Below are 23505 nucleotides of genomic sequence, written 5' to 3' on the forward strand. Positions count from 1 at the left end.
AGATAATTTTAAATACCTTAACCACCCCACGTATTACAGAGTTTTAAGTATTATCTTACATTTAAACAGGCATTTATTTCAGGCTACTAGGGCATTAAAACGAATTTCAACGATATGACGCTAGAGGTCACCGTTTACCTCCGCAATTTTAGTGATGAGTCACTGATTAACCACTTCATGCGTGAAATATGAGAACTCCCCTCGGGATTTTTTCATCGTGTTGCAAATAAATAAATAAAAAACTTGAAACAGTATTGCATGTATTTTTCACGGCATCATTCACATTTCCAGTGAGGTGAATAGTTTTAATTTGAAATATATGATAAATTCATAATACCATAAACAATACTACATATTGAGTGAAAATCAAAATTATTTGGCCTTACATGATAACATAAAAAAATGGTACAAAGTGTGATAAAAAAATCTACTTCGCCTAGACTCTTTAATTCAATAGTTTCCCATTGAACAGTGTATTTTAGCAATCAACTTTTTCAAAAATAATACAAAAAGTCACAAAAAAATAAAATGGGAATGAGTGAATCCGATGATAAACAAATCCATCCAACAGTGGCGGTTTAAACTTTAACTTTAAAACAGCAATTTAAAAACAGGTGCAGTTTGTTTTTTTCAGTATTTGGCTTTACTTCTGCATCAAGGTTTATGTCAACTAAATCTGATTTTTTCTGAAACTGAAAAAAGATGCTAAAGATGCTTTTGGTTGATGTGTTTGTAAATTGAAAAAGTTTACAAACCAAAAAAACCAAAAGAAAACAAGAATTAGATATAAGCTGTAAATGAAAGAAAAATACACAGACCGTTATGTATGACAACTTTTTTATTGGGTTTATTTATGCAAGACCATATAGATCTATCTTTAATCCCCTCATACTTAGTTTGTACATTAACATTGCATAAGATCATATAGAAGTGATCCATGTAGTGATATGAGAACCATGTTGGCTGATGCAGCGATTAGCTGGAGGAAGAAATGACACATTCACTCCCACTGACTGGAATCGGTGACGGTCAGTCATGCATTACGGTGTCTGTGACTCCAATGCAAAACAAACTGGGCACTTAAAAATATTCAGCTACAGATTTGATAAGTTTGTCCATCAGATGAATGATTATTAATGTTGGATACTGAAGACTGAAGGAGGCGGGGCTTAAAACTGCAGTATGTAACTTTTCTAAAAAATATATTTAGATATTTTTACATATTTATTAAAACTTTCACCATGTCAAATATGTGAAAAATTTGATCTCCTCCCTGAGCTATTATTGCCATCTGAAGAAGCGTACCACTCCCGACAAAAAACAACCAACCAGAGCCAGAAGGAGGGGCTAAGTGCTGTCAATCAATCCAGTGAATGTGCTTTTAAATGTTCCAACAACTCATTGTTATACAAAAACAAATTTTCCACCATTATCGGGCACTAAGCTAACTAGCATAGCATTCACGAGCCTGATTGACAGCGCTAAGACCCACCTCCTGCTTCTGATTGGTTGCTTCCAGTTAGCACTGGGAGAAGGCAGAGGAGCTAAAAAAAAATTCACAGATTAATTCACACCAAACTGTCACAACATAGTGACAGTTTCAACAAATGCGTCCAAAATTTATTCATTTATTTTTTACAAAAGTTTCATACGACAGCTTCAATAACCCCATAGTAGAATGCATTAAATGTTTTTATATAACCAAAAACACAAACTTTTAAATCCCTAAAGATATAATAAACCTTACCGGCTTTAGCTCAGAGTGAAAAACGAGATACATGACGTTTATTTCTACCAGAGGAAAACAAATTGCACTGCAAAAACATAAAATCTTACCAAGTAGTTTTGGTCTAATTTCTAGAGAAAATATCTGGGTACACTTGAAATAAGAAAACTAACTTAAGCAATTTTTCAGCAAGATATAGGAGCTTGCTTTGAGTTAATAATTCCTTAATATTGATGAAACTGATGATTCAAGTCATTTTTCCATGTGACAATCTGCAGGTGAAACTAAGGAATTATTTACGTAACGCTTTTAACTACATTTTTTAATATTTCAACAAATATGTCTCAAAACACATAAATACCCACAATAGAAATAATGTGGGAAAAATGCAGATTTCACTTATAAGTAGTATTGTTCTTTAACGATAAATACACTAAACAACTTGACAACAGGATGTATGAACAGTAAATCTTAATGGGAGAATCAGACGGTTCCAGAGAAAAATAACATTTTTATGGGTTAACGGAAATAAAAGGATTTTTATTTCTTTCAAACAAGACAAGACCAACCTATAAGTAACTTTTCACCAAGAAATAGGAGCTTGATTAGAGAAAGTTCTAGTCCTGCTGTCGCTGTTACCTAGCAACCTCAGCAATGCCCAGCCTGTCGCCTAGCAACCAAGTTCTAGTTCCACTGGCAGATTATTTCATGTTTAACAAAACATTTTACCATAAGTGAAATAATCTGCTAGTGAAACTACAACTTTTTAACAATATTAAGGAATTAAATGAAAACAAGCTGCTATGTGTTCTAAAAAGTTACTTTTAAATTATTTTAGTGTCATTTCATGTGTTCTGAGGTATTTGTAGCAGACATCAGACCAAACCTCCTCAGTGAAGTTTTTGCAGTGGCAGTTAGAAACGGACAGCAGAGGAGTGGATGTCGGTCGTTACGTCGGTTAACGTGAGCGAGCGGAGTGCAAAGACGTTAACTGGAAGGCTTCAGAATACTACAGCAAATGTAAACATAGCCTAGCTCTGGCAGGAAACCCAGTCTACTTGATTAAAACCTCTCTGCACATCCCAACTTTTACACTTTAAAAGCCCTTGTGTGTTTATACATGTGTTTATACATATATATATTTATCTATTTCAAAAAACATGCATCCATACTCATTCTGATGATACAAAAACTGGTTGGGGGGTGTGTGTGTGTGTGTGTGTGTGTGTGTGAGATTAGATGGAGGTTCGTGAGTCGTTAACAAGTCTATGTACAACGTGTGCCAGCATTAAGAAATGTTTACTTGTCCCTGACACGAAGATCAATGTCTAAAATACACATAAGACATTGGATTTTGGTCACTGGGAAAAAAGGCAACACTAAATGATTATTTGTGAATGAAATATCCAACCTAAATATATATATATATATATATATATATATATATATATATATATATATATATAAAAAATAAACAGATCAAACTTGAAACAACTTAAAAAAGTGTTCTAAAATGTAGTATTTACAACATTACAGGCTGTAAGCAGAGTGCACAGTGTCTCCCACTGTTAGTGCTTCTAATCCTGTTTGGAAACTGATAATTCAAAATGCTAAATATCACACTGAAGAAGAGGAAAAACATGTTTTAAATGTAACAGTCAATTTTATAGCCAGCCAAGTTTAGCTTTGTTATTGGTTATCAAAACGTCTCAGAGGAAGATCCATTTTCAGCAACTTAACGATCCGCTTCATTTTGTTTTTTAGTTTTTAACCAAAGATCCAGTAGAAACAACTTCCCAAGTCGGTCCTCTATACAGTGTACAAAACGTGCAGCTTTGTCCTTAAAAGAGTTAAATACGAAGGAGTTTGGGTTATTTACACGGAAACTAAATGATCTCGATATGAAGGAAGTCCTTCACGCTTCCAGTCCAAACAAACAAAAAAAAATCCCCGTAAAAACTAAAACAAACTAAACAAATCTAACATCACTGGAGTGAGAACATTTACTGTCACTCTCCTAAACAGGTTAATAATTGCTGGACTGAATAAAAAGGTAAAATAAAATGTTGCATAAAATAATTCACATTTAAATTTTTTTTGGCAGTTCATTTAAAAATTATGGAAAATTTTGTTAAATTTTTCTAAACCAAACAGTTAAAGGTTTGCAACAAAAAACTCTTACATCTCCACTGCTGAAACGTTTAGCAATGAAACCGAGTCGGTTCTGATCCATCTGTGCAGGAATGGGCCGGTCAAAAAGCTAAAAAAAAAAGAAAAAAAAGATCTAAAATAATTTATCAATGTAACGGCTGAAAACTGAAGTTAACGAGTTTGTAAAGCAGCAGGCTGCAGACTAGCTCGTTAGCCTCACTGATTAGCTAGCGCTAACTTGTTGACTACATTAAATAAAATAAAAAACATAAGACAGTACTGTCTTAAGACATTTCATTTTTGCTATATTTTGAAATATTTATTTATTGTAACTGTTTTTGGTTTCAGACTTTTGTAGCATTTGACATCTCAAGATGTAAAGGGAATTATAAATAAAAATGTATTGTTGTAATTAAGTGCTTTCATTTGTTGGGTGTTTGAGTAGTTTTGTTAAAGTCTTTTTATAATAGTCAATACAAATTTTACAGATAACATAACTATAAAAACTATTTCAGAAGCAGAATCATTTATTTTCTTTTAAATAAGATGAATTAAATCAGATTTGAATTTTTTTTCTTCATGAAACTGGCATTATCTAAACAATTAAGTCATCAAAGCACATAAAATAAATAAAAATAAATCCAAAGAGTACTGGTGAAAAAATAAATTGAGGTCAAATTAAATAAAAAAAATTACGAGTTAAAAAAAGTAGAAAAATAAAGAAATCAAAAATAAAAACATAAATTAAAAATAAAATAAAGATGTCAAAAAGAAAAGAAAAATAATTTTCAAAACACAGTTTCCTACCGGCCCACGCTCACTAATGGATCTGGACCTGATGACGGTTTCTAACCGACCCAACGTGTGAGATCCTGATGTAAGAGGGGAGCTTTAGGTGTAATGCCCCTTTACCTACTCAGCCACATCACAGCGACTCCTTCGTTTTCTTCATATTGATAATAATAGTGAGTGGAATAATAATCCCTGGGATCTGGTGAGCTCAGACTAAGAGTTGAGTTCTTTGGATAAACGTTTGATTAGCGTCCAACAGGCTGAACTAACTTTTTATGGTTCAAAATTCCCTTCTTGACCCTCCAAGCATTGATTTCCTGTCATACTTGGTGTTAAAAACCAAACTGATCCCTTACTAGAGCCTCCAGGTCAAAGACAGAAACTCATTAGATGACCCTGAGTGACTCGTTGGCCCTATATGATGGCGGCCATATTTTATAGCATAAAACAGTCGATTACAATTCCTCACTTTCAGATAAGAAAAAAGCAAAATAAAATACTTGCCGCCAATTCAAAAAAAGCAAAAAGGTCCAGTTTAAATGTACAGGCACAACTTGTCAGTAAACAGACTTATTTACATTGAGAAATAAAAACAAAAACAGTGGAGGGAAGACGAATAAATGCACGCCGCCCCCCAAAAACTCTGTTTGTGCTCAACGCTCTTCCACTGATATGATACGTCTGGATGAAAACACCTGGAGCTCCTAATACTGAGTCCGCCTCACATCCGGGATCCTCGCTCCTGGAGAATCTGCAGACAGACACAGCAATACGATAAATAAACTCAGAAAAATACAAGAAAATACGATTAAAAACCTGGAGAGACTGAAACGAAGGATTTTACATAAAATCAGCACTGGACGATACGGCTGAAAAACGATGTAAAGGTTTCATAGCAGTTGATATCAATAATTATTGATTTGTTTTTGCTTTAAATAATGCCAAACTGCTGGAAGTTTCCCAGCAAGTTGTTGCTAGGCAACCAAAGAGCGAGGGACTTAGTTGAAGCTACCAACCTTGAATATTCTGCATATTGAATATTCTATCCGATGTATTATCTATTGATCACAAGTCTATTGTGACATATATACTTATTGATTTATCATCCAGCCCTACCTGAACTGTAAACTGTCATCAGCTGCGTTTCCATTACAAATGTGGACAAAACTTTGTTGATATTCCGCTAATGTCAAAAAAATATTATAATAATAATTCTATTTCATTAAATCAGAAACACAATTAAAATCAAACATGAATAAGTTTATTTTAAAAAACTAACAAAAAACTAAAAAAAAATGCCACTTCATCATCCTCCAACTACTTCCTGTCTTCTTCGTCTTTTCCTCCAGTAGTAACGTCTGTCTGTTGTGCATCTAACACAAAAAAAAATATTTAAAAACCCCCAAAAAACGGGAGATTTTTAAAAAAAATTGCCATGTTTCAATTAATCAAATTTATTTTCAGAATCCCAATTGCCATTATTTTAACGGAAATGCAGCAAGTGAAAAAGAGCCTCTTTGGTCAGAGGCTTCTTCACATTCGGTGCAATACAGACTGCTACAGGAGCGCCTTCCTGCCATCACATCTACAAGAACTCTTTAAATGAGTTACAATATTTTATTTCCAGTGGAATGAATAAAGTATTTCTTAACTGAATTGAAATGTAGTTTTGAACTTTTTTAGGGTTGAAACCAATAATTGGATTAATCAGTTACTGAAATAGTCATCTAGTAATATAGTAATCAATATGATTGGAATATACAAGCTAATAAAATGGCAATTCACTGAAAAAAAAACTAACTTCAGAGGAGTTATTAAGACAAAACTGCAGAAAAAATTTACATTTTGCCCTAAAAATAATATATATAAAGCTGTAGATTTAACAGTTGCTAGAAATGAACAAACATTAAATTAAAGAATGCTGTTACTGCACTTTGGCAATAAAACATTTGTTTTCTAATTAAAAAGGATTTAATTATTTGCATCTATAATTTGCCTTTGGAATCAATAGAGTATCATTAAATTTGATTTGATTTTTTATGTATTCCTAACATTGTTCAAGGTTATTTATTTAAAACTTTATGGTCCCATTGTAGCTCCATTCTTGGATCTGTTATTTTGATATAAAAACATTTATATATAAACCAAAACAAACTGCTAATGAAATAATCTGAGGTTTATCATCTCGGTTGAAGAAAAACATTTTTATTTTGATATTTTTAATTCTTTAAATTTATTTTTTTAATTCTATTTTTATAATACCAGTTTATAAGAATTTTTTATTTCATTAAAAAAAATGTAACCAGTATTTTTGGATTGTTTTATTTTTATTTTATTAATATTGATTATTTAATTTTGTTTTTTTGTGCCAGTAAGTTATTATTTTAATGTTTCAGAGACACAAAATGAAAGCAAAAAATAAGGTTGACCTGAATCTCCTCAGAAGAAGCAAAATGTTGTGGAAGAAAAATAGTTGATAAAAAAAGAGAAGAGCAGCTATATTTGTGTCGCTTGTTAATTTTTAATCGTATTTAAAAATTTACTTCTACCCTTTTACTGTGAAATTGAAGTACGCCTCTCGGTTATTCATGTTGCTCACAGAGACATTAAGAACTATGCTTTTCATTTTCCAAGTGTTTTAAAATCCAGTATTAGTCACTTTAAACACTTTACACAAAACATAAACAGCAGAGATTCACTATATACAGAGAAAAAAGCCAGAACTTTAGAAAGTACCAGTTAAACAATTTAAGGGTAAAAATCTTTATAATGGCTTTTAACTCAATTACAAATAATTTAAAAATAGGATTTGGAGAAAAATATAAATATTTTTGTCTCCCATTTCTGAAAATAAAACTCGCGAAAGAGATTGATAGTTAAATGTTTCAAGCTTTTATTTTTGCCAGTTTTGATGATTGTAGCTTAAAAATAAAGGAAAATCTCAGTGTCAAATTCTAAACGTTTGTCACAATAACAACGTTTTTACCAGCGTTGCTCTGAGCAGCAGCTCCTATAATGAGCTCAGCAGTCCCACCAGATGGTTGCTAATTGCTGCTGGCTAGTCTGAAGGAGCTGAAAGGGGGAGGAGCTGCGCCTGGAAGGCGGGGCTAGATCCATCGAGGCGTTTTGTGGCTGAATGGTTGCCATGGAGATTGAAGGATTTCTCAAACATGTAAGAATTTTTTTTTTCTAAAGCACCTTAACACTACATTTGTTGTGAATTGGCGCTAGATAAATAAAGTTAATTAAATTTAGTAGATGTGAATCAAAGCAACACTCCAGGGTTGTTTTTGATTAGGACAAAACATTGTAACATGATGGAAAGATTTTTTAAAAAGTTGATTTTATATAACAATGCCCCTTTAAAATGAGAATCACACAAAAAATACAAGAAATAAAGTCTTGAAATATTTAACTTTGATGAAAATCTTTTCTGTTTCTGAGCAGTGAGCGTCTGGTCTGGTTTTTCCTTTGCTGCGGCGCAGCAGCCTCTGATTCAGCACGCCCTGCATTAACCGGGGAAGCGAGCGCGTCAATAATTATTAGGCTGGGAAACAGATGGAGCTCTTCCCGTCCGGCTTCACCTGGAAGCCCAGCGTCTGGTCTCTGGTGGCCGCCCGCTTCCTGCCAACGTCTCTGCTAAGACAGGTTAGCGCTGCAGCTAACTGAGCTGCTAGCAGGTGAACCCGTCCACCTGGTAACCCTAATCTAACCCAGACTACAGAAATCCTCACTGGAGCTTCATACAGGTGGAAACATGTTTGTGATAAAAAAAAAAAAATTAATAACAAAAATAAACTAAATAACCTTAAATAAAGGTTACTTTACCATTTTAAATAAACGTTATTCATTTCAATGTAGGAATTATAAGCAAGCTTTATGATAAACCAAAATTTATTCTAATAAAAATGCATTTTTATAATATATTTTTTATTTTAAATTATTGAATAATAAAATATTAATACTGCACTATAGAGATAAAAATCTAAAGTAAAATTATTGTCATTATTTTTTACCATACCTTATTTTAATATTACTACCCGTATACTTTATTGTGATAAATATTTTATTGAGTTGTTTATAACTCAACATTTATTTTATAGCACTTTTTAAAATAAAATACAATAAAGTTTTAAAGGTCTATCATCTTTCACAGATCGCAAAATGCATAAAATAATAGATAAGAGGTTTTATTTTATTATTGTACTATTTGTACCCACCAGGCCTGATTTTAAAATAGAAAAACAGTTTGAAAAAGTGTCTGGGAGTTCTGGTTTTATTTCTGGTTTTAGTGGTGATTGATCTGAACATTTTATTCTCGCAGCTTCACCTTTGCCTTCTCGCTGGGCTCGCTGTTGGTCCCGTACGACTGGTTGTGCAGCTCCTTGGAAACCACGCACAGGAACTCGGCCTGGTCTTCGTTTCCATAGTTATAGGAGGAACCGATGCTGACGAGCTGCAAAGAGGAAAACAGCCAAAAAATGAAATAAATCAGCTGAAAGGTTTGGACAAGAGAATCAGAAAAACCTGGAAACCAAAAACCAAAACATGAAAAACAGCAGAGATTCACTAGATACAGAAGAAAAACCCAGAACCTTAAAAAATACCAGTTAAACCCATTAAAACCAGATAATGCTGACACAGCTTCTGCTTCAGTGAAACATCCCATAATTCTTTGCTGAATCACATGACCAAACAAACACTTTGTGAACCAGAAACAAGATGGAGGCGAAAATCAGCAGCTAATATCGACCCAATTTCACTAATCGGGACGATAAGAAGTGACTCACGTCGGCCGGTACCGATGTCCAGGTGTCTACTGGTCATACCAGGTACTGACTAATTACCCATGTATTAAATAATTATGTTTTATAAAATCAAATTTCTGACATTTCACCCTCAGAAGTCTGACTTTTGTTTCCCATTAATTGTTTTCCCCAAACAGTGGCACTAATCTTCTTCCGTACGTCCCCCAACTTTGTGTTTTTAAATAATCTCTTAAAGTTTAGCTTTTATTTCACAACTTTTACTAAGGTAATCATTTTAAATACAATTTAACGACCTGCTAACAATTCAGAACAAGAAAATAAAAGTCAGTGATTCACAAAACGAGGCAACGGAAATCTAAAACACAGACGAGCATTCAGGAGACAAACACAGAACTACGGAGAGAACAGAGGAGCAGGACTTTAGCCATGAGCAAAAACATGCTGGAGGAAAGTTTTCCAAGTATGGCGGACGAACAAGCAAAGCTTGGAAAACTGCAGCAAGTCGCAGCAATTTGAAGGATTTTTTACTGTAGATTTTAGCGACATTCAGCTGATTGTTTCTGTGAGATTTCTTCACAAGCTACCGACAGAGCCACATGTGAAACTTGAACGTTTCCTACAACGAGAAGCGTGAAAAGCAGCAGCTTCTGGCTGAAAAGCGCTGCAGACTGCATGCGTCCTGCCTGTACCCAGCTGTGCATGTTCAGACATGCATCGCCTCATTACTCCCTGCTGCCTGATACTTGTTGTTGTGAAGTAGACTCACAGCGAAAAGGAACCAATATCCTCCAGTAGCTTCCCCTTGTAACAAACCCTCTGAGCTTTTAGTTGCTTTAGTTCAGAAAAACGTCCTGGAACTCGTTTTGATCTGAGATTGTTCAGATTTTTCAAATCATCACATTAGCTGCTCAAACCGGTAATTTCTCATTCTGAAAACTCATTTTTATTAGTTTCAGCTCAAATAAATCCGCTCAGAAATGTGGATTTGGTTTTGTAACAATAATAGCAGGGTTTCCCCCGGTGTATTTTCAGCCTGGCGGGCCACCAGGCTGAAAATTGTTCATTCACAATAAGAGTGAAAATAGCTGAATATCCTCCACTAGCTACCACTTCTGAGCTTTTTTAGATGGTTTTGGATCAGAAAAACATCCTGAAACTTCTGCAGACCTGAGATTGTTTAAATCATTCGGTGCTCAAACCAAAATGTATTATCCTTAAAACTCACTTTTTGTAGTTTCAGCTCAAATAAATCAGCTCAGAACTGTGAAAGTGGTTTTATAATAACATAATGAGGAAATAAAATCACAGACAATAACAAAAGGTGACGGGTTTTCTTTAGCGGAACAAATGAAGAGTGGAAATAGCCGGCAGCTAGGCGTCTACTTGGGACAAACAATGGCTAAAGGGGTGTGTATGGACAACAGGGATCATGCAGTGACCGGCCCGTAAACACGGCTGTGGGACACACCTCTCCGCTGTTGTTTGGCAAAGCAGACTCCTCTCCCTTCACCTCCCTTGACACAATCAGCAGATACTCTGCCTGGTGGGCCCGCCCGTAACCTATACTGACAAGCTGTAACGACCAATCAGAGCACAGAGAGCATGCTCGGGTCATGAATCATCATCCGATTCGCCGAGCGGGCGATCGGTTCTGTTAAACATCAGATTGAGGATTTCTGGATCAACGTGAGCGTAGCAGGGCGGGTGAAAGCACATGACAAGAGCGTCGCCGGACTGCCGCGGTCGCAGGTACCTGCTCGAACTTCCAGCCGTCAGACATGGTGGACACCATCTGGGTCAGCTCCTCCTCCTGGCACTGGAGAACCCGGTACACGTGCTTCACTGGAACCTGGCAGGAAACACGCAACCGAGAGGAAATCATGAACACACATTCCTGACAATAAACGGTTTCAAAAAGATTTATTGTGAAATAACTGATTTAATCATCAATTAATTCACTCAATCGGCTGGAAGAACATATTTAGCAGAAATTAGGAAAAATATTTATACATTTTTCAGTCCTCTTTAAATATGTTCTACCAAAAACTCAAGTGACATAATTTTATCTTCACTTGGTTGTTTCTGTAAAAAAAAAAAAACTACTTTTATGTATAAGCTACAGTATGTAACTTTTATATATATACTGTATATATACAGACACACATGTATATGTATATACTGTATATATATATATAAAATGTGTTTATTAAACTGTCACCATGTGATGATAATACGAGACAGATAATCTGAGTAAAAACTGATCGCCTCCTCCTGCTCCTCCTCCCTGAGCTAATATTGTCTTCTGAAGAATTGCACCAGAAAAACAACCAATCAGAGCCAGGGGGTGGGGCTTAGTGCTGTCAATCAACCTCATGTATGCTGTTAAATGTGCTAATGGCAGAGAAAACTTATCATTACAGGAAAACATCATTGGTGGCTATGCTAACTAGCCGAGCATTCATGGATGTGACTGACGGCACTAAGACCCGCCTCCTGGCTCTGATTCATTGTTGGGGGAGAAAGAAAAAAAAGAGCTTCTGTCAGTAATTACATGAAACAGATTATCCATACTGCAACAACAAAGTGACAAACATGTACAAAAGACTTTTTTTTTTTTTTTAAAGTACATACTGCAGCCTTATTTATTTTATTTTTTGCAGAAATTCAACCAAGTGAAGCTAAAAGTGTGTCACTTGAGTTTTTGGTAAAACATAAAACAAACTATTTTCTCCAGTTTTTTCAATAAAAATGAAATCGATCTGATTTGGGGAAGCCTCCTGCTGGGTACCTGTGATGTTTTGCAGTCCCGTTCCCTGATCTTGTCCTTGATGAGTTTTATTAATGATGTGATGTTATAGAACTCGGCTTCCTCCAAAACTCCTGGAGACAGAAAAAAGTTTGATTTCAGAGACGTTTGTCCCTTCAGAGCCTCCGTAGTGGAAACAGCAGCTACCTGAACACGGAGAAACGTTTTACCTTCCTCCGCCAAGTCCCGGTTGAGCACCAGTTTGCCATGCCTCAGGTAGTTCAGCACTGGCCCAAAGTAAGTGGGGTCTCTGTCGATGAGATAGGCACCAGTTTCATCCTGCAGGGGAGAGAATAACGGGTTCAGAGGTCAAATATGCAGATCCAACTCACTGAAAGAGTATTATGCGTTTCTCAGGCACATTGTGCCATTTTATATCATAACTATGTTGACATAAGTTAAAATAATGAAAAAATATTAAATATGACTTTTAAAAAAATTTGACTTAGAAATTTAATGCCATGAAATTGAGCCTCTGTCTCTTTAAGAAGCTTCTCCTCTTCCTGAAGCTCCGCCTCCAGGAAGTCATCCCAACATGGCTCCTCTATTAACCCTTTAACGTTTTAACCAGAGTTTCTCTGAGAAAAGCGGGGGAGGAGCTGTGCCTCAAAGGCGGGGCTAGGTCCACCCAGGTGTTTTAACACCTGAGATTACAGCATTACTCAACCATGAATGAAAGAATCAAAGCTACACTTCAGTACAATAAATCAATATTTATATTGTAATAGACATGTGATCAGTATCAATAGTTAATACATCTGATAAAATATTCAATATACAGAATAATCACTGAACTCTGATCTAGAACCGCACAGCATTCTGGGAGATGTAGGCAGAGGAAAGACTTTAGCTGCTCCACCTCTCACAGCTGGCTAAGCTAGGTTGGTGGAATCAACCAACTCACTCTCTCTCTCTCTGGTTACCTAGCAACCCGCTCAGTCTGGTTACCTAGCAACAACCTGCTGTCTCGGTTTAAAGGTTAACCGAGACTCCTAACTGCTTAAAAATAAAAAACAATGGTGAGAAGTGAAACTTTTGGATAAAACAGGAAAGGTCACATCACCAGTTTGGCAGCATTCCAGATATTTAAAACAAAAATCTAATCAATAGTTATCAATAAACTGATTTGAATCCTTTATATTGTGATACGTTTTTCAGCCCAACACTCCAGGCATGGTGTTTTATGACGGAGTGATATTTAAAGCTCAAAAAGGTTGATTTTACGTGATACTGGCCCTTTAAGGTCACTTCCTGTGGTTTTAATGGTTGCACACCGGGCCACACGTGTGACTGCATTGGTATATCACCACAGTATTCCCACAGGTTTTATCCTGATTCCTTCACAACCGCTGGGTATTCCCCTCTTCCTGAGCTGTGATTAGACGGCGCGTCTCCCGGGGGGCGAGGAGAGCGAGCTGAAACAATTAGAGCAGAACAGAAAAGATCTGGAACAACAGGCCGATCCCGCTGAGGCCCGCCGCAGAAAGCAACCATCAATTAGCCCGTTCTGCTCGCTTGGGTGGCTGGCAGTTCATAAAAAATGGAAAATAAGGGTTGAGCAGCATCGTCTCCGGCATAAATGTGCATTTATGATCACTTCTAATCAAGTAGGGGAGAGACACTTTGTTCCAGATAAACTGGTTTCAACAGGGGAATATTTGCTTTTTCCTCAAAAAGAGCCACTTCCAACCCGGTTCTTCCCCTAACGGACCGTCAGATCCATTATTGGTGGTTTCAAACCCTCTAAATGCCAGATGTCGTCTCATTTAGAGGAATTATCTATTTGTAAACACGGCGACTTTACTGCAGAAACAGATTTAAACGCCTGCTGGTTGACATGGTTACCCGCATTCATCTTGCCGTTTTGCTATTAGCTAGCATGTTGTTAGCATGCTACAACTGTTTAATAAGGCCAAGCTAAGAAAAATAATACAATTTATAACAGTGGAATAAAGTGTAAATATGGGTGTAGGGTAATAATACGAGAAAAAGTCGTAATAATACGAGAAGCCAAATTAAAGCTGTAATAATGGAAGAAAAAAGTCATGAGACAGAAAATATGAAAACAAAAGTCATATTACTACAATAAAGTCACAATAGGAGAAAACAGTCATAACATTTAGTAGAATAAAGTTGTTCTATTATTAGAATGAAGTAGTAATTTCACAAAAACTTCTTTAGAAAAAATAAAAATTGAAAAGAGGAATACCTACGAATAACTTCACAAGTTCACATCTCAAAGTTATTCATAGGTATCAGTTTTACAAAGGAAATACTTCATCTTTTAATACATCAGCATGAACAGCAAGACTTCGTACTAAATAAACTCAAACATTTCATAGACTGAATTAGTCACAACAAATCTTCATAGCTAATCATGATGTATTATTCTTAGTTATTTTATGACTTTTTCTGCTAATACTATAACTTTATCCTCATAATTGAAAAATAATAATAGTCCTTTAGCTTGGCCCTGATAGTCTATTGTGTTATGCTGCTAATTTTATACAAAGACATTAAAATTCAGATTTCATTATGATAATAGGTGGAAATCGACCCAGAAGCCCCTCATTGTTAGCACCATTATCCCGAGATAAATTCAACTCCAAAGTCATTAATCTTTCTAATAATGAGACAAAGTCCCAGCGCATCGCCTCCTCTAATGAATCCAAACCCCTCTCGGCAGACTGACCTCTTTTCCACGTCAAAAATATTTCACAGGAGCCCACAGGCGCGCTATTCCGGCCCGCCGTGTCACTTCTTAAACTTTTATATTCACAAGAGTTCAAGTACAAGAACAGGTAGGCCCAAACAGAGAAAGATCCGACCTAAAGCGCTCACCCAGATCCAGATGAGATCCACTAAAACTAGGGCTGGACGACTAATCAATAATAATCAATATCAATACATAATACATCTGATGTAGGCCTGTCACAATAACTTACAATGTACAATAAATTGTCCCATAAATTATTACAATAAACGATAATATTGTTGTTTTGAGACAATTTCAAATAATAAGTGACGGTTTCGTCCATCCGACCCGTCAAACACCCAGTGGGTTGGATTAACGGTAATAATGGCATAATAATGTTAGGACACATTACCAAAGATCAATAAACTTCCAATTCTAATGAACATTTACCACTGAATCAGAAAACAGTTTAAATATACAAATAAAACAAACAAAACAACAAATGAAACAACTTATGAAATCTTTGTAAACAAAATTATTCTTAAAAAAAAAAAAAGGTGAGTTGAGACCAAAACAGCAGCCGGAAGATTTTTATCATCCAGTAGAGACAAAATACGCAAACAGAAATTAGAGTTTGTTTTAATTTATCATGCGATTAATTGATTACTGTCTTATTGTGACAGGCCTAAATATTCAACCGGTGGCTTCAACTGACTGGCTCACTCTTTGGTTGCCTAGCAACAACCTGCTGAGTAAGAAGAAGTTTCAAGTTTCCCCCAACTTTATACAGTGATTAGTTTTTCAGGCATATCATCCAGCCCTAACTAAAACTAAAACAACTTGCTGCATCTTTTCCCACAGTCGCCTGAACGCACCGTCAGAAGCACTCGTGTTTTCACTGCAGGCGCTCCGACTTGTCGCGGCGTGAAAACTCAGAGGAAACTGGAAATCCCACCGACAGGTGAGGTTTAGTTTCACTAAACATGGAATCTGGTTCTCCTGTTTTCAGCAAGTCGACAACACAGCAGCTCTGACAAACCATCAACAGCCGAGTCCAAACTGATACAGCAGGAAGTAAAAATAAAAAATAAAAAGTTAAATCTGAAATGCAGAACTGCAACTGCATGTTTAGGAGTTTCTTTATCACAAGACCAACACGTTTCTGTACTGTAGATTATTACTGTTGGTGAATGTTGCAAGAATCAAATGACTTCTGCTTTAAATTAAAAACATGACTACAAAAATCAAAAGAGATTAATTTAATTTATTTGACTGGGGCAGTGCACGTTAATCAACATTACCACAATCCATGGCAGAGTTAATATCTAGGAATTAGCATAATATTTAAAGTTCATCATTTATCCCAAGACGAGAAAGCAGAAAAACAAAACAATACAATTCACACAGACACACGGTTCTATTAAGAGAAGTTTAAAAAAACATTTGTACAAGTCGTAACTAACCAAAAAATATAGATTTATGGTAAATATAGTTTGTGCTGCGGCTACAAGCAAGTATGAACGACAAAGTTTTAGTTTCTCCTGTTTCAAATTACCCAAAGAAAGTCTTAGTTATTGCACTTAAGGCAACAAAATGTTTGTTTCATTAATTAAAACTGAATTATTTGTGTATCAGCATCTTTTAAAATATATGCATTTAAAAAAAAAAGCTTAAGAAATTAAATAAAAAATCTACAGAATGTGGCAAATATTTTATCTGATTAGTCGTCAGAATAATTGATCATTAAAATAATCGTTAGTTGCAGCCTAAATAAAGATCAGAGCAAAAAAAATGTGGGCTGTGAAAATTATTCCACTCAAAACTTTTCTCATTTTCCCCATGATTGTAGCGTTGACGTTGCCATGACAACGGTCAGATAGATGGCCATTATTTCGCCTGTTGACTTCCGGCCGCCTCGCTCTCATGTCTTTAAAAGAAAGCAGCCAATCAGAGTCAGAGAGCGCAGATGAACAGCCAATCAGAGCGCAGCTCTGCATGAACCTTATCAATCTTCTGCAACATAAACCAAATCCTCCCACAGGAAACGCCACGGCGACCCGCCCGCTAACCGCCCCGCGCCCACTCAGCTGGGCCTCAGCTCAACAAAAAACGGCCCAGTCAAAGTAAACATGTTGTCTGATGGTGTTAAGCAGGAGGAGAAACGTCCCAATAATCCAATAGCACTCAAAGCTTACGCAGTCTGAACAGTCGAGTCGCATTTTATCCAACTTTTACGTTGTTGAAGTGAGACATGCATCGCAGCTGCAGCAGAAGAAGTCGGGACGTAAACAATGGCTGGAAATGATGAAAGCAGAAAAACTGTCAATATTCTGTTAATGTAAAAAGATGAATAATTAGTTATTTATTTATTTTGATAAATTCCAGTTATTGATGGGAAAAAAACCAAATCTGAACATGATCAGAAATGTAGTAACAAATACATAGCTAATGGAGGCTAAAGCTACATTCGCTAAGCTAATTGAGGCTAAAGCTACATTCGCTAAGCTAATGGAGGCTAAAGCTACATTCGCTAAGCCTATTGAGGCTAAAGCTATATTAGCTAAGCTAATTGAGGCTAAAGCTACATTAGCTAAGCTAATTTCTTTTAAAAATCTGACTATTTTTTGTTTTATTAAAATATTTCATGTTTAGCTTATTGTTGAGCAGGAAAAAAAATATTTTAGATGTTTTAATTTTTTGGTCAACAAGTACTCTTGATTTGACGACTTTGGCCTACGTTAGAAAAAGTTTGTACACCCCTGGTTTGGCTTTCTGACGCCCACAGCAGCAGAGGAGGGTGTAGGTTTCCTGCAGATAAAGGCTGATGCTATTGGGTATCAGAATAACTTCATTAGCCGGCAGCGCTTTGCTGCTGAGCTCTTACTGTAGGGAGGCGGCGCAGGGGGAGACGATACGGCCGTTAAATATTTACGCCGCCTCCCGCCGCGTTCGCAGACATGGCGGAAAACATCTCCCTGGGCAGCAAATGGATATGAATATGAAAAGACGGAGAAGGAACAAGAATCCTTTGTGATGGGGCGCGTGAAAAATTGATGCGGCTCTGAAAGCAGAGCTGGCTCTTCACTCAAATTTAACAGGGAAGAAGAGTAGAAATCAGTCGATTAACCCCTGAAGGAGTCGCTATGACGACATCCATTCACCGCGTCGGCAGTGACTGATGGTTATCGATATGGTGGATGAAATATTTAACAGTGCGACTTCTGAAAAGCAGACAGCGCACATGACAGCACTTCCTCCACTTTCTCCCCGGTCCAAACCCAAAGCGCCAACAAGCTGCAGTCAACAGCATGAATAATGCAGCTGCCCTCCAGAGTCCTGCAGCACGTCGGGCTGCGTGACGGCGGAACGGGACGCAGGAGATAAATACACGCTGTGGCCAGGCTGGCCCCGCAGGGCCGCCGCCCGCTACGGTGGGCCACCGCCCGCTACCCGTTACTGGGGCCGCTACCGCCGCCTGCTATAGGGGGCCACCGCCCACTACCCGTTACTGGGGCCGCTACCGCCGCCTGCTACAGGGGGCCACCACCCACTACCCGTTACTGGGGCCGCTACCGCCGCCTGCTACAGGGGGCCACCACCCACTACCCGTTACTGGGGCCGCTACCGCCGCCTGTTATAGGGCCCATTACGGAGGCCCTCATAGTGCCGCATGTTAAGGAGGCCTCCGTACGTTATGGAGGGCCCCGCCCATTACAGGGGCCACCACCAGTTACGGAGGCTGCTGCCACCGCCCGTTAAAGGGGCTCAGACATCTGGGCTGAAAACTGTCCAGTCAAAATAAGACTGAAAAATTGAAAGATCCCAAAGGAAAATTTAATTAAACGTATCACCATATAAATGTTTCATATCAATAATTATAAGGTATTTTTATGTATGTGAAATAAGCCATAACTTTCCATTTTATTTAGTTTTCTCTCCATTTTGTTTTTTATTTTTCAGCAGTTATGAGGTTTGAATTAGAATAGAATAGAATTCAACTTTATTGTCATTGCACTGTCACAAGTACAAGCAACGAGATGTAGTTTGCATCTATCCAGCTGTGCTCTACGAGATATAAATATTTATTTACAGATGTACAAGACTATGTATGTATGGACTATAAGGGGTTATAGCAAAGAGATATAGATATTGTGTATAAATATAAATATGGGAGCTGTATGCACAGATTATACAGATTATACAGAATATACAGATTATACAAGAATGTTAGGGAATGGATTATATATGTATATAATATAATACAAGATAAATAATGGCAGATAAAATTTACAGGTTGTATGTGTGTGTGAAGAAAACAGTCCGTGATGTGTGTGTGTGTGTGTGTGTGTGTGTGTGAGGATAGTCCATGTGTTATTGTTGTATGAGAGGATAGGGGAGTACAGTCCTTATAGTTTATGTTTTATGTCAGGAGGCGTTCAAAAGCGTGACAGCTGTGGGAAAGAAGCTGTTGGTGGAGAAACTTAAAACTGCTGCTGCGCCAGTCAGCAGGTCGTTGCTAGGCAACTAAAGAATGAATGAGTTAATTGAAGCCATGGACAATAAATCCATGGATTATGGATTTATTGTCCAGCCCTACTCATGGGAAAATATATATAAAAAATCAAAAATATGTAGCTTTTTTTAAAAAAAAGAAATGTTATTCATCATTAACTTTTTCTAATTCAGTTAGTTTTGATCAGTTTTTTGAGTACGTTTGCTAGTTTTTATTGGCTAAATATTGTTTTGTTTTTGTTGAGTTTTTATGAGTTATGGTAGTTTTAGTTTTTTCATACTTTGGTTAATTTTTCAGCGCAGAATTTAAAAAGGTCAAAGTATTGTGATTATGTTAACATTGATTGGGTAATGAATACTCATCAGTTATTGTTGAACAACCAACTCACTGGAGTTTTAGCCCAAATTCTTCTGCCATTTTACAGCCTAGCCCAGCGTAGCGTAGCCACTAGGAAAGTTTAGAGTGGCGTAATTTGCTGATAACTGATATAAACCGCTTGAGTGGGAAAAATAAATTTATTTCACATCAGTTCAATAGGTTAATAAAAAGATTCATAAACACAATTGAAGGATATTTCTATAATTTTAGTATGTTTTAATTAATTTTACAAACAACAAGTTTCAGTTATAGTTCTTCATTAATTACTGTTCTTATTTCAGTTAATAAAAATGTTCCCAATTTTGGTTTTTATTATTTGGTGAATCTTAGTTAACTATAATAACGTTAGTTTGATGTAAAAGAAAACATCTCGTTTTCAATTTCTTTTGAGGTAGATTGAACAAATTTATTCTCAGTTATATGACCAGGATTTGAGTCACTTTCTTTCAAAATGTTTGTTACATTTAACCAAGTTTAATAAATTAAATAAAAGCTGATTTGGGTGCAGAAACGTCGACTTTTCAGCAAAATCTCTGGATCAACGTGGCTCTGCTATTTATAGACACTTGGTTATAAAAAATGGATACTTTGTGTTGTACTTAACATTTTCCATTGTAAAATGTTGGTAACAGATTTAAAAATAAAATGTCTCCTTCTAGTTGGGTCAAATTTGTTTCATTCTTCAATTGCAGTTGGGGGTCGCAAAAAAAACAAAAAAAAAAAAACAGTTCAAAGGCCATAAAATCCCCGGCCCACATTTTGGCCCCCGGCCCACATTTTGGGGCACCGTTTAATAATGCCAGGATGAGTTGGGCTCAGTTCAAGATAAAGTTACAAATTTTCCAAAATTGTTCAAAAAGTTAATGAGAAAATATTTACGTGAGTAAATAATTCATAATTGTGTTTTGGTTTTGGATTGTTTTTTAAATGTTTCTGTTTAGTTATTTACACAAAAGAAGTAAATTTTAGTGTGATTTTGACAAACGGTATTGATTTGTGAAGGGGTCATTTAATGAGTAGGATTGGAATAAATACTGAACAGGTAAATTTGCATCATTTTTGAGCCGCAGTCGCGAATAATAAGCAGCACTGCCAGCTCCGCAGTGTGATGCTCACTCAGGACCCGGGATTGAAACGGACTGATCCATCACTCAGAGGATAAACAGAATAAAAACCCACAAGCTGATTATTTAGAGATTAAGATATTCGCATGGAAATACCAGCTGAGCCGTCATCTCAGCTCAGGATATTAGACACCAGGAGTGAAGAGGAGGACAATAACAATGAATCAGGGGCAGAAACATAAACAATAACTGCAGATGACACAAAAATATAACCTAGCAATAAAACAGACTAAAGTGTAAACATAAACACTGAAGCTGGGTTCTGATTTATAGATACTCAAAAATATAAAATACTTCAGAAAACTTGAACTAAATTATACCAAACTATTGTGATGCAGATTGTGATGAAATAATCAAGTAAATTCATAATGTTAACTATAAAAAGGCTTTAATTAAACCAAATCTGTACTAAAAAAATACATGAAAAATATGCAGAATGTGCAAATTATTTATCCAATTACTTGATTAACTTTTAGAATAATTGATTACCGAAATGATTGTTAGACTAAATTTGGGCAGAAAATTGTACTCCCATCAAAAATGTTAAATATTAGTAAACACAAACAATAAGAATATAAAACTTAAAACAGTGATTTATTGTCAAGTCTCAAGAGTGATTCAAGGTGATCTTAAGATTAAAAAAAATTACACTTTTTGAGGTTTTAAATTCTTTTTCTCAAATCAAATAAAGTTTCACAAATCACAAGCAGTTTTTATTGAATATATAAAATGATCTAGTTCCAGCTTTGGCTTTTCCAAGTATTTTACACTTGAAAATAATCCGGATTAAATGTAATCCAGATTCGCTGTAAATTGTGAAATGGCCCTTTATTTAAATATGAAGCTGCGAATAAGATGCTGACTTCAGTTTCACCCAACCAGCCAATTCAAAGCAAAATAAGATGATTGTTTATCACCTAATAGGGTAATCACCACATTATTATTATTTTATAGCTATATGTGTGCAGATTAAATCATTTTTGGCATATGTCAGTGAAATCCACAAATCACTATGTGACACCAAGATGCGATGCTTCAGATGGAGGAAACTTTTTAACTTTCTTTATATAAAAAAAGAAGAAGAAAATCATACAGTGCTATATTTAACAGCAAGAACTTTAAATGGATTTTGTTTTGTTAAAGGAAAGATCTGGTAACTTTCACTGAGAATTAAAAAGGAGCGAGCTAGAAGCGTTATGTCATGTGGTGACTGTCGGAATCTAGCTAGTAGGCTAAAGCTAACTAGCATCTACATTTCGTTGAGCGATACCAGAATTATTAGTATTTTTATTAAAATTGGAGTGCAATAAAAAGGAAAATGATATCGAAACCACTTTAAAGCCTCTACTGCCATTAAAGGAAAATTTAGTGTCGGGCTTCGGGTTTCCGAAGCGCAGCCCAGTGTTAAGTGCTAAGTTAGCTAAGTGCTAAGTTAGCTTAGCATGTACCTTGTCGGAATCGAGCTCCGGATCAGCCTGGCTCAGCCTGAACAGAAAGGATTTCGGGTCTCGGCACAGCGTCTGCCTCGTTGTTAAAAAATACGTCCCTCCGACATTTAGCCGGATCCACTTGGAGGCTCCGACCCCCGGGGAAGAATGGGTCGGACATCTCCGGTGTACGGAGCCGCTTGTCTCGGAGCTGTTCTCTGCCATCCCGCTCCACTCCGCGTCTCGCCTCCTCCGCCCTCGCTTCGGCTCTGCTCTGATCGAGCGGCTGACAGGAAGTGTCGACGCTGCCGCAAGCCGCCGACAGGGAGTCCGCCAGTCACTGCAACCTCCCCGGCCACTCCTACCCGTCACTGTCCGCCCAGGCTTTCTACACGACTACTGTACGGAAGGCGATTAGGGCCACTAGAGAGACAAAAAAATAATTCTGACATTTTAGAATATCTGAGGTTAAAGTCAGAATTTCGATTTTAAAACGTCATTGTAGATAGGAGAAAACGAGTATATTTTTTGGCAAAAATCTCAGAAATTTTCTAGAAAAAATTGGACGTTTCTCAGTTTGAAAAGTAGAAAATTTGATAGTAAAAAATTTCTTCCTTGTTTTTTTGTTTTAGAAAAAACAAGAAAATTTCTAAGTTTGAAACATCAAAGACTTACCTGAAAAAAGTCAGTTTTTTAGATTAATCTGAGAATTTTTGAGAAGAAATGTGGACATTTCTGAGCTTCAATAGTCTAAACTTGTCAACTTTTGAAATTCAGAAATGTTTACTAGAAACCTGAGATTAATCTCAAATTTTCTCAGCTTTTAGTGGAGTATTTTATATAATTTTCACATAATTTCTATATATATATATAAATTATGTAAAAATTATGATGCAGCCCCTTTAATGCAGCCTGTGTGCTGCTGCAGGTGCTGCAGCTCCTCCTGTCCATGTGCAGCATTGCAGCTATAAATGTATACACCACGTTCCAAATTATTATGCAAATTGGATTTAAGTGTCATAAAGATTACATTTTTTGTTGTGCTATTAAATTTATAGATGCTATTGTGTGTCTTTGAATCACTATAATTAATTTCAGAGAGCTGGTTGATTAGTTTGTCTGCT

General features: G+C 36.4%; 1 protein-coding gene across 2 annotated transcripts; it reads right to left on the reverse strand.

Annotated features, from left to right (window-relative positions):
- Window positions 1-820: 820 nt before the first annotated feature.
- On the reverse strand, window positions 821-22756 carry kctd5b (potassium channel tetramerization domain containing 5b). 2 transcript variants are annotated; one of them, XM_032574289.1, is made up of 7 exons: window positions 22403-22756; window positions 12415-12523; window positions 12227-12318; window positions 11192-11287; window positions 10907-11011; window positions 9000-9125; window positions 821-5420 (listed from the first exon to the last, which is right to left on the reverse strand). In XM_032574289.1, the coding sequence occupies exons 1-7, from the start codon at window positions 22604-22606 to the stop codon at window positions 5391-5393; spliced, it is 762 nt and encodes a 253-aa protein (XP_032430180.1). In that variant the 5' UTR covers window positions 22607-22756; the 3' UTR covers window positions 821-5390. The 2 variants fall into 2 exon arrangements, with proteins under 2 accessions (XP_032430180.1, XP_032430181.1); XM_032574290.1 differs by lacking the exon at window positions 10907-11011 and having other exon boundaries at window positions 22403-22752.
- Window positions 22757-23505: the final 749 nt, after the last annotated feature.

This window comes from Xiphophorus hellerii, chromosome 10 (genome assembly GCF_003331165.1).
Source record: "Xiphophorus hellerii strain 12219 chromosome 10, Xiphophorus_hellerii-4.1, whole genome shotgun sequence".
Classification (NCBI taxonomy): Eukaryota; Metazoa; Chordata; class Actinopteri; order Cyprinodontiformes; family Poeciliidae; genus Xiphophorus; species Xiphophorus hellerii.

Excerpts from the sequence above, each read along its gene's own strand:
- kctd5b (XM_032574289.1), bottom strand. The coding sequence starts at position 22,606 with ATGGCAGAGAACAGCTCCGAGACAAGCGGCTCCGTACACCGGAGATGT. Across the intron at positions 12,524-22,402 it reads CGGAGCTCGATTCCGACAAG|GATGAAACTGGTGCCTATCT; the intron begins GTACATGCTAAG and ends TCTCCCCTGCAG. Across the intron at positions 11,288-12,226 it reads GGGACTGCAAAACATCACAG|GTTCCAGTGAAGCACGTGTA; the intron begins GTACCCAGCAGG and ends GTTTCCTGCCAG.